At 37.9% G+C, this 16,032-nt stretch overlaps 2 protein-coding genes across 5 annotated transcripts in view; one reads left to right on the top strand and one right to left on the bottom strand.

Moving 5' to 3' along the window:
- Positions 1-16,032, top strand: part of SNX7 (sorting nexin 7) — a 28,450-nt gene that overhangs the window by 4,892 nt on the left and 7,526 nt on the right. Inside the window, exons 2-8 of one of the 2 annotated variants that reach the window (XM_032191889.1) lie at positions 224-406; positions 2,232-2,342; positions 2,768-2,932; positions 3,924-4,125; positions 5,716-5,915; positions 9,391-9,477; positions 9,647-10,686. In XM_032191889.1, the coding sequence (XP_032047780.1) occupies positions 224-406; positions 2,232-2,342; positions 2,768-2,932; positions 3,924-4,125; positions 5,716-5,915; positions 9,391-9,477; positions 9,647-9,784 (1,086 nt within the window). In that variant the 3' untranslated portion in view covers positions 9,785-10,686. Of the gene's footprint in view, positions 1-223; positions 407-2,231; positions 2,343-2,767; positions 2,933-3,923; positions 4,126-5,715; positions 5,916-9,390; positions 9,478-9,646; positions 10,687-16,032 lie in introns of those variants that run through there. The other variant, XM_032191888.1, reaches the window with a different exon arrangement.
- PLPPR5 (phospholipid phosphatase related 5) overlaps positions 10,897-16,032 on the bottom strand; it is an 84,752-nt gene continuing 79,616 nt past the window's right edge. Inside the window, exons 7-8 of one of the 3 annotated variants that reach the window (XR_004253522.1) lie at positions 13,128-13,708; positions 10,897-11,793 (exon numbers count right to left, since the gene is read on the bottom strand). Coding sequence is in view for 2 of the 3 variants with exons in the window: in XM_032191890.1 (XP_032047781.1) it covers positions 13,609-13,708 (100 nt within the window). In the remaining variant the exon portion in view is untranslated. Of the gene's footprint in view, positions 11,794-13,053; positions 13,709-16,032 lie in introns of those variants that run through there. The other 2 variants (XM_032191890.1, XM_032191892.1) reach the window with 2 other exon arrangements.

Here is a 16,032-nt window from a genome sequence, read left to right as displayed (position 1 = left end):
CTCTTTCTAACTATGCATAAAGGTCTAGTCAAATGGTAGCATTTTGCGTTCATCAGTTAAAGAATAAGTCTCATTCTTATTTCTTACGTCCTTACTGAAGTGAATAGATAATAGATTTGCCACATATCATATAATTCTTTCATCTTGCCGTTACAGCATCTGAGACATGTTTGTGTGTGCGTAAATATGTTTCAATATGAATGTTCTCATGTCTTATATGCAGGATACATCATTGGCTGAAGCAAACTCATTCAGTCCTTCAATGACAATATCCCCCTCATCTATGATAAACCAGTATAAATTTGAAGATGAACCAGAATTAAAAGATCTCTTCATTACTGTCGATGATCCTGAAAGCCACATTACAGCCATTGAAACATTCATTACATACAGAGTAATCACAAAGGTAAGCATCTATTCAGTGGCTTACACTGGTAACAATATTTTCCCTCTTCTTTTGAACCATTCTTTGGGATATTACTAAGTTGAAATCATAGTCTGATTTTGCTATGAGTTGTAGAGCACTAAAACGGTATGAAACTGGAAGTTTTTTAAAAAAATCAGTAAAGTCTACAGACGTTATGTACATAGATTTTTTTATACTGAGAAAATAGCTGGTATTCCTTCAATGGCAAATTCAGTTCTATATGGAAATAAATATTTTCTGTTGTGATCTTCGACATGAATATGAAACAGCAGAGCCACTGATTTTGTTTGAAGACACTGTGTTAGCCAACGTATTATATGACTTTTGGATCACTTGCAGGCCTTTTGCTTTGCAAGACTTGCTGCTACAAAGTCTTTCAGCTCCATTCTTTCGTAATTGCAATGCCCACTGCGATGGGGAAGTTTGTTTCCGATCAACAGTCGCATATGATTTCTGGGAAACTGCCACAATTCTCAAATGAAAAAAAAAGTAATATTAGGAAACAACATAGTGTATTTTTAGCTGTCCTGAATGCAAATTATTCACTGGAAATAAGGAAGAAAGTATTGTGAGACCAGATAGATCATTTGGGATTACCAGCAAATATTCTGCAGGCTGTGTTTTGAGAATTACTGTGTTAATTTATTTTACTTTGAGTTCTTTTTAAAAGATTCATTTAAAACCAAATTTTCAAATGGGAATTATTCATCTTTAAATAAGAGAAGTTATCAATTCCTCATAAAATATTTAAAGAGTAGGAAGACAGCTATCTTCATTAGGTTGCTAGCAATAATTTTCACTTTATGCATCTTTTTGTAGACAAAAGAACATTTTTTCTGCAGGCAAATATGGAAGGACTGTAAGGTGGATTGCTTTTCCTTTTTTATCTCTTCCATCCTTTCTTATCATATTTAATTTGAAGTGCTGGTTGTTGATGATAAAGTAATGTCATTCCTCCCACATAACTTGAAAAAAATTTATTCAGTCCTCAAAAATGTTTAGATTGGTAAAGTGTGTTTTGAGTTTTTTAGAATTTACTTGCATTGCATTATAAATCTCCGTGCAACAACAAACGCTAAACAGCATGCATCACTCTGATGTAAACATGAGCTCTTTGTAGCTTGATTCTAGAAGATAGAGTGGTGATAAAATAAATCTCATGGTTTGACAATTTCACAATGCTGTAATAAGCATTTTTACAAGCATTAAAGGTTTGTTGGCAAGCTCTGACAAAGGGCTACAGAACTGGAGTTGATGATGGAATAGCAGAATCCATTAAACAGCACAGGAAATGTTACTTCTATGATGTGCTGAAGTTTTCACGTTCTGAATGTGAGGATTGTTGACTGGCATCAGCAGGCCCCAAGGACGTATGTCAGCTATTTCTAGCTTTTTCAGAATGCTAAAAAATGGACTTTCTTCACTCATTGATTTCAAATCATTTCAGAAGAAGTGCCCTAAGGGTAATCAACATAACTATGATTGCTAAAAGGGACATGGCACAGTAAAGTAATGATTGAAATCTTCTGAAAACACTGCTAGGGTGATTATTTTAGGTCACTCTGCTGTTTAGTTTTTCTTTTGTTGTTGATGTTGTTTCAAAGTAGAACTTGGATTTGTTGCTAAAATTGCATGTGTTCTATTTCATTAAGAGATTGATCGTCGTGCATTAAAAAACAGCAAGCAAATAGCAAGGGCAAAATAGAATCACGTATGCAGTTTTCTTCAAAATCTAAAACAATATCATTATTTTTTCACAGTATTCTCACTTTCTGGTCCTGTTTTTTATCTCCATGGTTTTCAGACATCTCGTGGTGAATTTGACTCCTGTGAATATGAAGTTCGAAGACGGTATCAGGATTTCCTTTGGTTGAAGAGCAAACTCGAAGAAGCACATCCAACACTAATTATTCCTGTTCGTTTGTTAAACCTTATGTTATTTTTATTCATTTATAAGATGACCCCAGTTTTAAACGGAGCTGCTTGAAGGCTTTCTTGTGTTTCTGAACTCTCATGAGCATCAAACTAACCTTTTAGTAGCTTTCTATGTATGTATATAAGCGATAATTAAAAATTCTGTAATTCACTTATGTTTGCAATGGTGCCATTTGCAGTAATTTATTTCCCCTTTCTTAATTGTACTTGTATCCTGCTATACTATCGGCTACAAATACCAGTATATACCGCTGTTAAATATGATAGTTTTGTAGCAGTTTGCTTTTACATGGTGAATTTTACAAGCTGTATCTATGTTTCTATGTTTTCAGTAAGTAGAGGAACTGTTATAATATCCCTAATATTTTGCAAGTTATACAATACACTTTTTTCTTTTTTTTTTAGCCATTGCCTGAAAAATTCATAATGAAAGGAATGGTGGAACGATTTAGCGATGAATTCATTGAGACTCGAAGAAAAGCTTTACATAAATTTTTGAACCGCATTGCTGATCATCCAACTTTAACTTTTAATGAAGACTTCAAAATTTTTCTTACTGCACAAGCCTGGGTAAAATGGCTTTATTTTTATCTACAGTTATATGAAACCATGTCTTGTGTTAGTAGAGTGTATCAGGAGTCTCCCTAGTTCAGTATTCAATAGCATCCTCCCACAGCTTGTTACAGAAGTGTCAGAAGAAGGTGTGGAATTTATGGAATATTCGTCCCCCGAGATAACCTTTTCTTCTGTGCATTTGGTAATCTTGCGTGTGGCCATAAATATTGCTGTACCTGCCAAAGCAGTTTTTGTTGCTGCGTTTTGGATTTTTGTGGCACAATATTTCAACTCTGCATGCTTTCTATTATACACATAAGCTTCAAAGATTATATGAAAAGTAGTAATTTAAATGAATTACAGTTTCGGCATAGCACTTGTCTTTTTCATCTGATTTTTTTTTTTTTTAAGTTATACTGGTCTCATAAAAGAAAAATATATCCTTTGTATTTCCTGTGGTATTTTTGCAAGATGTTGCCACTTGAAGATCAGAGTTTTGTACTCAGAAAGCCTGCCTCTGAACTTTAGCAAAGGCTATTCTATCAACATGTAAAAATAGTTACAGAAAATCGCTGGCTTATTTCTTCCAGTAGGAACATTGTTTGCTTTTCTCAATGAGTTCTTTCTGCAATCATTACCTCTGCTTTCCTGTTCACAAGGCTAAATTGCAATCTAGTCAACTCTAAGGAACGAAAGGGTAAAGGTTTTCTGCCATCTTTAATCATTCTTTGTGAGAGCATGACGCACAGCATGTTTATGTTTGTCCAGAAAGGCTTAGTTAATAAATGCATGTGACGGTTATGGTTCTGACACTGGTCTAATAATTTTAGAGTGAGATTTATCCACTAAAAAGACATCTGAATTGCTTTTTTTTTTTTTTTTTCCCCACAGAGGTCTATGAATATAGTTTTGTTTTAAAACAAAACAGAAAGCTTTTAACCACATATTATTTTTAAAGAATTTAAAAATATATGTGCAAGTAAACTCAGCATGTTCTGTTTTTTAGGAACTCTCCTCACACAAGAAGCAGGGCCCTGGTTTGCTGAGCAGAATGGGACAGACTGTAAGAGCTGTAGCATCCTCAGTAAGAGGAGGAGTTAAAAATCGTCCTGAAATGTTTACAGAAATGAATGATTATATGGAAACATTTAGTCAGAAAATAAATGTACTGGACAAAATAGCTCATAGAATCTACAAGGAAGAAAGGGGTAAGTAGAAAACAAATATCTTTTTATGGATTTAAGAAATTAATATACTGGAAAACAACTTGTTGTAAACAGTACATTCATTTTCATTATGCCAAGCAAAATACTTCTTTCCAGCAAGCAGGGAAAAAGGGAAGATTTGTATTTATGCGGTGCTTTTCATAATGGTCATTGTTCTGGCAGATCTTCAAGTTAACTTGAATAGCTTGGTAATAGGGAAAGTTTTAACATGTCATTGACCTACCCAGTAAGGAGCTTAAAAAGAAGAAAACATAACAAGTGGGACTGTCATTTTATTGTGGTTATTGGAGACCTGCATGACCTTTTGTTTTGTACTTTGAGTGGAATGTAGAGTTAGTTTTTTTCTCCTGTCTTGTCCTGGCATAATGCCACACAGATTCCAGATCTCTAAATGTCTTCTTCAGTTTTATTCCGCACCTTTTTTATGTATTGGCCAAGTAGATTAAGAGCTTTGCTGTGGGCCATGGTGTCTGCCATGGGAATCTGTGCCTGTTAGAGTTTTCTTGAGAAGGATGACTTCAGCTCATATTTTTCATCAGTAACAGCAGTTTACACACCTACTTGAAACTCTAAATTATTAACTTTCTGAGCTTGACCCTGATCTCAGACTAGGTCTGTTTACAATTTCTACTGGTCAGCACTTGAGAAATGTTATTGTATATATAATATAATTTGAAGTGCTACACTTTGTTCTGTAGTAACCAAGACCTTGTGCTTTAGTGTGCAGTACCACATCTCAGTGTGTCCTCACTAAGCTGGAGGGATCTAATAAAAGGAGAATAAATGTTGCTGAAAAGGGTTCCTTTTTTTATAGTTCATTCCAGTGGAAATATCTGGCTGAGGTTCTTAGGTTCAAGTCATCAATGACAAAATATTTCTTGGAACACCTTATGAATTTTGACATGTTCCCAAGTGCTGCTGGATGTATCTTCTTTCTAGATTTTCCAGATAGCAATAGGCAGAACACTAGTGTGCAAGGCTGCACTGCTGGGGACGTGACCTGTTGATAACTGAGAATATTCAGAAAATAGTCCTGCTTGTAATTGCCTAACATGAGAGTCTTAATTACATTATCCATGGAGAGTTTTTTTGTCAAAGTGATCTCAAAGTAAATATTGATTTCTTCATGGCACAAAACTGTTTGGCAACTTTTGTTGGACATTTCTTCATTATAAACTCAATTGTGATAAAATTATGTTTTCAATAAATGGAAACGTGTTCTCAGTACCATCCTGTGAACATCTTCCAGGTCATAACCAGCCTTGCCAAATTAAGTACTGCCAAACAGCAGTACCTTATTCTTTCTTCCCCGTATCAGCACTTGGCTCAGAGACATAAGAGAAGCAATTTTTAGGATACCTATCTGTTTAGAGTAATACAAGTTTCTGAAGAAGATAACACCTGCAGAACTGGAATGAACTTAGGTATGCACCTTTGAGAACATACTAAGCAAATATTAAACATTAGTCCTAGTTTCTTGCTGCATTCACAGGAAATATGAGGTTGCAATTTGTATCGCTTAGACACCTGTTAGTGAACAAACAACTAACCTGTGTATATGTTCCTGTTAAGAGTATTTTAATGAAATGAAGGAATACGGCCCCATCCACACACTTTGGTCAGCATCAGAAGAAGATATAGCAGACTCCCTAAAAGGCATCGCCAGCTGCATTGACAAGTGTTGCAAGGCTACAGAGAAACGAATGGCAGGGCTCTCGGAAAATCTGCTACCGATCTTACATGAGTATGTTCTCTACAGTGAAATTCTGATGGTAAGGCTTCCTTTAGGATTTCTTATGGCAGTATATGAAGTTTGGCTTAGGGCACTGACAAACTCTAGAAGAGAGTTTGTAACTGATGAAAATGATTTTGCTGTCATTAACTGCCCTTAGTAAACCTGCACTACACAGGATCGCTGTCCATCAGCAGAGAATCCAGTTTGTCCTGTTTCCCTTGTTAATCAGGCTAGAGGCACCCCTTTCAGATGAGAAAGGCTTGCTAGTTTTGTGTGGCATGGATCCACTCGTGGTTGTAGTGCAGAAGAGTTTGGATTTTGCCCTCTGAAGAGAGCTCTGTGTTGTAGCAGAGGCTGGAACACAGAAGGGCTCGAGGAACAGCAGTTCAGAAAGACCTCTGCTGACACTGGTGAAATACGGACTCATCTAGTAACAGATTGTGAGGGGGAGGAGGACTGGAGAGGTTCTTTCCTTTTCTGGGAGATGTTCCTAAGTTATGTTTTCTTTTTCTAGAAAAGCAGGAAACTTCCAGTCCCTGTGTCATTATATAAGCAAGTTTTAGTCTGCCATAAGCTGATGCTCTCAGTTCCCTTCACATATGTAATTTTCTTACACTTGGAGAGAATGTAAAAAATCTGACCTGACAATCAACATAATTCAAAAACTGACTTCAGCATGTCATCATTCCCACTCTGCTGCCTTCAGAAAGCAGGAATGTCTGCAAACAAGCCTTTGTCTAGGATTTGCCATGCCTGTGCAATCTGCCGTATCCATTTTTGTGTCTCTGCTGGTGGTCCTGATCATACTGCAGTGGCTTCTGAGCAGGGGCTGAGTGTGCTACAGGTCTTGTGTAGAGCAAGACCCAAGTTCACTTGGCCAGCATAGGCCTTTGTTGGCACGGTGCACAGCATTGCCCGTTTCTCCAAATGGCTTAGCAACTGAAAGGTTAAAGAACTACTGTGTCACTACGCTGGTCACTACAGTGACCACTGTCTTTAAAACAAATTTCACTAAAAGAGAGACCATAAAAAATGTCCTGTATCTCACAGGCCTCAGTATTTAAATGTACATGGAGGCGGACGGAGATAGGCATTACTTTGCTTAAAGGTATGAAGAGAGTACTATCTTGGCAAATTGCAGTATTTCCTCCCCTCCCCCAGTTCCAATCTTGTCTTTCAGAACTTGTACATCTGTTAGCTGTGAGCCATCCCATCCCTCATGTTTTTGAAGAGACACTGCCTTCTAGTTTGCAGTTCGGCTCACCCTTTCACAGGTGCTTGCTTCTGTGTGTAGCACAGAGAGATTTGTCTGCACAAACCACAGAATGACTTCCTGGCTCTTAATGCACGTGTTGCGAGTTGCTGTTACTCACTGCTGGTTTCTTTTTTTTTTCTTTTCCTTTTTTGTTTTTGTTTTGTTTTGTTTTTCTTAGTTGCAGTTGCCTTGATGCAACACTTGCAATGCAGCATTAAGCTGCCACAAGGTCCTGTGCAAAGGAAAATCTTCCTCCAGTAGCTCAGTCCTCTTAAACTACTGCTCTTTTCCTTACATTCAACGTGGTTTTTTTCCTACAACTTACTTCCCTCTCACAGTACGGAGAGGGGACTACTAATCATACTCAAAATACAATGAAGGAAGTCACACACCAGTAAAACCTGCTTTCTAGGGTACCTCATCACAGGCACCTTTGTGTGTTGCTGCAGGAAGCTAACGTGCAAACATGCAGAAGTTGTGGTCAGTACAACTGTGATTAGTCCTTGTATTTTTGGGAGTTTAGCCTTAAACTGAGGAAAGAGATAAATTCATAGTTAAATAATTATGTCTAGATGGGCTCCTTTCTAACTGACTCACAGTGGAGACAACAAATCCAGAGAGTGTAACTGTCCTGTTGTGCTTCAGGGTACAAACTGCAGCTCTAAATTGGTTATGGGTCCGCATACAATTATTTGATGGCTTTGTGGCAGGGTAGTATTAATTATTATACAAATTACAAAAGTATAACAATATGTATATAAAACGTAGTCCATTTGTTTGACACTGGAATTCAGCACTTGCTTATAATTGCAACACGTTAATGTTAAAATTATTGTTTTTATCTTGTAACTTAAGAAATATTTGTGATAAAAGTTGGCATATGGTCAATAAAATAGTTTTAAAAGAGGCAAAAGGAATAATAAAAAAGATAAAACACTCATAATGTGAAAGACAGCTTTTCTAAACATAATCGTTTTACTTCCGTGCTTACAGCTAAACATTTTCTATATTTATTGAAACAGAAGATATTCTAAGCTATTGAAAGGTAGATTTATGCGTTAGCATGTAATGCTAAAGTAGTACTCAGAGCTGTCCCAAGTCGAGTTTGCCAAATTTTTCTAGTGTATATATGTTCAAAAGGAAACATGAAACATTATTTTAAAGTTCACCTACTGCTTTTTTATGTTGTGCTTGTTAAAGCGACAAGATATCAGAGACAACTCAGTCAAATAAGACAGATAGAAAAGGTAGAGCTGCTTAGGCCCTGTGCTGTTTCAACATGCCCTGTGCTAGAAGTAAATACTGAAAATCTTTTTTGTATATGCAGAAGAAGCAGTAAAACCAGTTGTGGCACAGCAAAGTAAAAGGAGGTTTTGACATTTGCAATTACGTATGTCCTGCTTCTGATTATTTTTTTAAAGGACTAATGCCTTGTAACATTTCTGTGAGATAAGCGCACCTGAGTATGCTTTTACAGATGAGAAAACTAAGGCAAAGAGAAATTTATAAGACTTGCTCAAGGTCACATAGCAAATGAACATCAGAAATGGAAATTTAATCTGTTACACCATTCCTGTTTTGTAGTCTAACAAGTAACATTTCCTCCCCTTTCTAATTATTTTTTGGCATTATGCTAAAAATATAATACCTGTAAGACAGTTTTAGGGGAGGAAATAATTACATATACTGAAAATAGGCACACATATCAATGTCATTGCATCTATTATTTTTATGATAATTTTATCTGATGTTACTGAACTACAGTTGGTGCTTGCAGAATAATATTGGTTAAAGTCACAATTTCAATAATACCTTGTATACCATTCTTAGTCAGTTATTCTAATTTGTATTGTAGCTTTTCCTCAAGTAAGATACTTTTGATTTCACAAACTCATGTTGCTTTTTTAAAATGAATATATTGTAGGTTGAGTTACTACTAAGTTAACTGCTGCTGCAGTTTTTCTCATACAATTAGCAATGATACCGTGTATGGCAGATTCTTGTGGCATTGCTTTTGGATTTACCAAGATTCTAGAAAAAGCACATAAGATAAAAGGTAGGTATAGAAATATGAGTCCTTACTACCCAATTTTATTTTTTTTAAAGAAAAGTACTTATATCATGCCAAAATTCTTGAATTGTTTCATTCTCTGATCTTAATTTATTAAATTTCAAAATTGTCTGATGGTTTTCTGAATACATGGCTAAAATTTAGTGTGCTTTATTTATTTATTTATTTATTATTTTTTATTTTAAGGGTGTTTTGAAAAGGAGAGACCACATTCAAAGTGAGCTTGATTCCAAAATTGATGCTTTATCCAATAAAAAGGCAGACAAGGATCTGGTGAGTATGTCTCTGTGCAGAATGCTGAAATATTCTAGGCCTTACTCTAACTGCAAGAGATGAATCCCCTGAAGAAAGCGTGTCCTGTGAAGCCATGCTCTGTAACTGTATAGTGTCTCTGTATGTCCCATACTTTCTCTAAAAAAAGTTTGTTCTTTGTTCTTTGCAGCTGTGCATGCTAGGCAGAGGCAACCATGAGAAACATGCAACACATCAGTGGGTAGGCAGCTGTAGCAAAGGATTGGTAATAATGGGCATCCACGGATCATGTTTTGTCAATACAGGCAGTGCTGTGGTGTATTTTTAACATTTCTCTTTACATCCCCATTGGGAGTTAAGAGAAAGTAAGACTTGCTGCAGCGCTCTCATAGCTGCTGCTCTGTTGACAAAGGAAAGGAAAAGGAGGTAGAACGAGCAAAGCAATTAGACATATTTAAAATGAAAAGCTCTCAATCTTGCTCCTTCAAGTTTCTGTCTTATTTGGTTATTTTTTAGGATTTTTTTTTTTTTTTTTACTATCATTCGGATGTCTTAATTCTGGAGCAGTCAGACCATACCTGTAGTAACTCATGGAAGCAGGCATCCTGAAAGCCACCAGTGAAGTTCAGTGGGATGAATAAAGGAATTTTGGGATAAATTTGCACGACCTCAGTGCTGGCCTGCCCACTGTTGCCACTGGCTCACTTGTGGCCTCAGCCTGCTCCTGTGCAATGGTGGCACTTTTTCTGCACTGCTCCATTACCAGCTGTGCAGCTTAGAGCTGTGGTGGAGAGCAGAACTGGCATTTTTTAAATTTTTTAATAGTTGAGCTCTACAGCCTAAATAATGTCCTTTTAGCATAGTGTTAACACCAAGCATTATACAGTGTAAATAATATATAAAAATGACTAGATAATAATTACTGCAACTTTCTGGTATATCGATGGAGAAAGTCCTTGACATTTCAGACATTTTTTATTAGGGTTGTTGTAATTAGCTTTCATGTAAAGATGAGCTGTTTAGGTAGTTTTTGGCAGCTGAAGTGCATATTTTCATTTGATTTCTTGTCAGTTAACCGAATAAATAAGAATATATTACCACTATCTAAATTGTGATGTCTACTGTGTATTTCATAATTTGTCTCTGTGTACTGCAGTGGGACAGTCAGTAAATACGTCTATTTTTTATTTTTTTTTCTCCTGAAGCAGAAATTCTGTTTACTTGAATTTTTCAACCTTTTTGCTCTCTTATCTGTTTTTCGGCTTCCTCACCTGCTTCTCCTGTCCTTAGTTTAGGAATAACGTTTAAAGCTCTTACAAAATGCGAGGAGGCAGAGGAGCCCCCATGCTGGGAGCTGGGGCACGGAGGACAGGTCTTGGTCCTCTGCCAGCTGCAGCTACCAGCAAGGCCAGCATATTTCCATGCTGCCTGCTCCTCGCCCAGCCCACCGTGTCTCCCCAGCAGCCCCAGCTGTGGTGTCCCCGGCCCCAGGTTTGTCTCCTGGCTGTCCTGCCTACACCGTCATGAAGGAGTTGGTGGGTGCAGGCCACATCTGTAAACCTGAAAGGTGGGGAGGGGGCAGCCTCTGAACAACACGGAGAGTGGAGGGGGAGGGAGCGTGGGGGCTCGCAGGGTTTCCCTGGCCCAGGGTAGCAGGGATGTTCAGGGGCATCGCTGCAGCCAGGAACCAGCCGGCAGGGGTCAGAGAGATCGCCGGCTGCCAGGAGAACCATATCTGCTCTTTGCTCCCCCAGGTTTATAGGGAATGTCACATAAATGGTGACTGAAATACAGTTTCTCTTGGAAATAAATTAACATGTTATATAACACTAATTTCACATTTATAGGAATAAGCAAAGACCATCTTCCAACACAGCTTTACTTAAATATTTCTAGTCTCAGCCTATCTATATCTGTCTATGCACTGGACAATTGATTGCTAAGTGAGGTCTCACCGCGGCCGTATCATAGACAGGTCTATTAGTTGTATGTGAAAGCACAGTATATACTAAGAATTTGTTTTGCCAAAAGAGTGTCACAGGTCACCGTTTAAGTTATTTGTACACAGCTAGTTAGATCAACTTTGCAACATTGCATCCCTTTTATCAGTACTTCCCACTTGTATGGTTTGTTGGCAACTTGCTAAAAACAACTGCATTTGCACAGAATGACTCAGTGATGAATGGCAATTTCATACAACTTGTAGAGCAGCTGGTCTTGCTGCTGTTCACCGTAGGGAAGGGACATTGCCTGGCAGGACACGGCCTTTTCAGAAAGTATGTCTGGTATAATCTCATGGAGTCCTCAGACAAGGTGCACGCACTCCGTTTTCTTCAGCTGTTACAGACAGAAAGGAATAATTTTTTCCTTTAGCATTTTATTGATCATACCATGTTGATATATTGACAGTGTTTTGCTCCATAAGGAGGTTTGTCCTTGCTTCCAGTAAACCTGGTCTTTTCTGCACTATTTCTGAATTTCCTTGTTACAGCTCTGGTAAAAGCCTGTAGATCACACGATTACTTAGGTGTTCAGACCTTTGCTTTATCTTTCCAGCCTCTCTGTTTCTCAATTATTTCAAAAAATGCTGTTGCTGAGACCTCAATTCTCCTTGCAGACTCAAGAGAGCAGCAACATGAGTATCTGTTAGTCTAATCATAAAATCCTGTCCTCTGTAATTGAGTGGTGGCTACATCCTGAAGACTTTTTTCTTAATTAGAAGTTGAAGGCTTTTTGTATTAATGATAGTTTGGCCACGGAGAGTGGTGTACTGCTATTTTTAACTGTTCAGGTAACTTTTAACTGTTTCCTGCATCTGCTTTTACTATGTTTTAATTTTTATTACATCTTGAACTATTTTGCTAACATTTGTAACCCGACTGATTTCAGAATGATAGGAGATTGGAAAAAAGCCTGAAAACAGAAGTACTGTTATTGGAATTGGTGCCAAATGCTGAGTTTGGCTTTATTTTCACATTTCTATTCCTAGGCATACCTTATGTAGCTTCTAATGATCTCACAGACGTCAGATTGAACTTGTCAGTGCAATCTAGTAGCCAGAAATTCTGCTGACAATGAGTGGCATGAATTCTAATCTTATCTGAAGTACATTTCCACCACAGATAAGGAACCTTAGACTGTCATTAGAGCTGATAAAAGGCTGTGAGATCTTCAGCACTGGTCACAGCAAACATTAAATGATTTAACAAACAGGTGGTTATACAACAGGAGAATGCAAAACATTTTCAAGGTCAGTGCAGCTGAAACAGGCTGGAATCATGAATTAAACCTCATGAGATGTAATGTCCATTGGCTGGGGAAAAAAAAAACAAAAACGTTTTGGAGCCGTGCTTCTCCCACCAGGCTTTTAGAACCAGCTGCTTGTAGTGCTTTTAAAAAGCCAAACATTGGCCTTCCACTCCAAGCTTTAGGCAGCGCAGAAGGCAGTCATTCAGACAGGCACCAGATAGGCATTAATGCTGACTTACGATTCTAGTATTCAGGCTTGGAATGAAGAAAAGCCGTGCTGAATCTATCACATTCTGAATAGATAATTTCAACTCCAGGCTGAACAGGGTTAGTACCACCAAACTGTAGGATTAATGCATGTAGTAGATTAAAAGTCATGCTGGTTTGCATAGTGAGATACTGTAAAGTGTTGTGTCACTTACCGGGTAGTTCGGCTTTTGGGCCAAGTTCCTCTGGCTACAAGTCGCCCTGTGCATGTCCAGTAGTGCTGTGCCCTGGCAGTGTCTAGCTTACACCTTCTGGCCAGCTGTATGACGTCTGGTGAACATCATGCTGTCCTGCAGGAACCACTGATGTAAGATTTTATTCATCACACTAGCTGCCTCAGTGAGATCAGTGTAAGAAAATGGATTCAGGACCATATTGAATTGGTAGGATAAATTGTAACAACGTACACCTCGTAAATCAGGAACACACTGGGTGGATGTGTTCGTTCAGAGACCAGGGCATTCTTTGATTTCTGCTGTCATGTCAGCTGAAGAAGATGGTATTAATATTTCTTATCAGCTGTGAAAAAGTAGATCTTAGACCTTTCTAGTCGAGATGAAGAAGTGTGGCATAACGCTGTCTTTAGACCCTAGGTCCAACCCTCGCCTTGATACAACACACAGTTTCTTTGGGGCATTAGAGGGTGATGTTTAAACTGCGTATCCAGGTAGGGATGTAGAACAGTCTGCCTGTCCACATCACATCATGGCTACACCGTGGAAGAAATTCGAAGTTCCTGGAAAAGGCAAGACAAAAACAAACTGTAAAATAAATGTCTTAAAGATATAAAGAACAAGATAAGGGGAGGACGCTGCTCCAGGACTTTGAAATCAGAGACATTCTGATAACAGAAGCATGTTGTCTAGCTCATTTTCAAATAAGAACTTTTTTTCTTGCAAAAGCAGAAAAATTGATTCAACTCACCATCTTACTCTAAATCAGCTACAAATATTCACTATTTTCAGTATTCTATGTGCATTTATTTTTATAGTGTTAGAAGGAAAGGCAATTAACTTGGGACATGACCAAGATACCTAATCCAGCTGTGTGTAATGTCTTTAGAGGTAATTCCTCCACGTTTAAACTTTGGATTAACCTTTTTATATCAAATGCACTGTTGGTAGTTGATGAAATTACACTTGTCCCTAGTTTGATTACTAATCTGTCTAGATAATAGAACTTGGGTTTTTCAGTAAAGTAGAAATAATATTTTTTTTCATTTTGTTCTCGAATAATATCCAGTATTTTGTGAATCTAAATGTGTAGCAAGTAAAATCAGTTTAGAAATAAAGTCCAACTAAAAATGTGTATTCATCTCTGTATTGTGGAATGTGGGAAAAAATCCATTCAGATGAAATTCCTTTCATTTTTCCCATTCTGTGGCTACTTGGAGAGGTGAAGGACTCCACTTTGTCAAACTTTGAATTTGCATCTGTGGTTTGGAAATTAAATATCTTATGTTTTCACTTGACCTTTTGTTCTTGGAAGGGTTGTTTTTGGCAGAAGCAGTACCTCTTGTTACAGTGTGGCCCAGAGTCAGCAGTCAGTAGATCCCAGACAGTGGATTCCCAGAAGGTTGTACAAACTGACTGACTTCAGAGTGATCTTGGTGACAATTTTATGCTGACTATATGGAGTGTGAACAGGATTTCTGCTGGGCATTGCATAGTGAAAATGTACACAAGCATGAGTTACTTGGTTAAAGCATATGTGGCTCGCTCTTCTTGGCTTCAGGGACACACAAGAAACATTTATGAGCTGTCATCCTTCCTTGATACCTCCATAAATTTTAAGGATTGGTCTCAGATTCTGTCACTGATTCAGACAGTGTTGCTTAGTTTATTTCTGATTCCTGCAGCACTTGCAGCTGTGGCCCTGGAATGGTGCCCTTCGTGCGTGGCTTAAGCTGGAAGCTGCAGGTTGTACCCTTCCATATCCTGCTCTGAAGTCTGACAGTTCTGCATTCTGTGAATAGCCTAAGCATCCCCTGAAAATCCTGTAAAAGAGTTGGAAGTTAATACCAATGACAGCACCAGCTCTGCAGAACTGATGAGGAGCTATCCAACTTTACAGAGTTGCTATATGAAGAAAAAACAATTTGCCTGATAGCAGAGTACAAGGAAGAAAAGGACGATGTATGGTACCTGAGTTGCAATAGAAACAGTGTAAGGATCAGCTTTTCCTGATTGCTGTTGGTTATTGGTGGCATTTATGCCTGACTTCCCTAGGGTTGTGACAGTCTCTGTGCAGTCCCAAGGCACTGAATCGCGCTGTAGCTGCAGAAGATTTACTTCATTCTGCAATTGGGTGCCAGCCAGAACCAACAGAGCTGATTAACAAATAACAATAGGTACAAAATTACTGAGAGGACTAGAAGACTCATTAAAGAGGGGCCCTCTATCTACTTACTGATTCCCATTAGCTGAAATTCACTTTGGGCATCTCCAGCAATTAGAAGAAAATAATGTCTGCATAGTAGCTGCCCTCAAGGTTTTTGATCCTGGATCCCTGTGAAGGAGTTCCTGCTCTGCAGAAATCCTGTTTTAATTTCTTTCTCTACTTCTGTATTTCTGCCTTCCTCACATGGTCACACAGAGGTTAGTTCCACAATAAAAAATTGCAAGTTGACAGGCAAGAAATCAGAAAGTTTGTGTGTGTGATTTCTGCTGTTTCCCCCATTCTGATTTTCCCTGAGGTCATCAAAGGTTCTGTCAGGGTTTTCTCAGTTTTTCTGTCCAAATCTAATTTGTATAGTTGATTCTGCTCCAGTAAAACCTTTTAAGTTTCCTTTTTTTAATGAATTACTGTCAAGTGCAAGTAAAGAGGTGCCACAGTCTGTAACTTCGCAGTCAATAAAAATATTTTCAGCAACACTTTAGTTACCATCTGGAATTTCTGCTATTAATATTTCAGAAATTGTACTGAGCTATTCATTAAGAACATAATTTAAAATTTGTCCGTGGGAACGGATGTACTAATTGTAATACCAACCTTGGTTCTGCAGTTCTGTTCATCTTACTGCACTATGATCATTTGTTTTCAATCACATTTGAAATCATG

This window comes from Aythya fuligula, chromosome 8, assembly GCF_009819795.1.
Source record: "Aythya fuligula isolate bAytFul2 chromosome 8, bAytFul2.pri, whole genome shotgun sequence".
Lineage (NCBI taxonomy): Eukaryota > Metazoa > Chordata > Aves > Anseriformes > Anatidae > Aythya > Aythya fuligula.
This window is presented reverse-complemented; position numbering and strand designations above follow the sequence as displayed.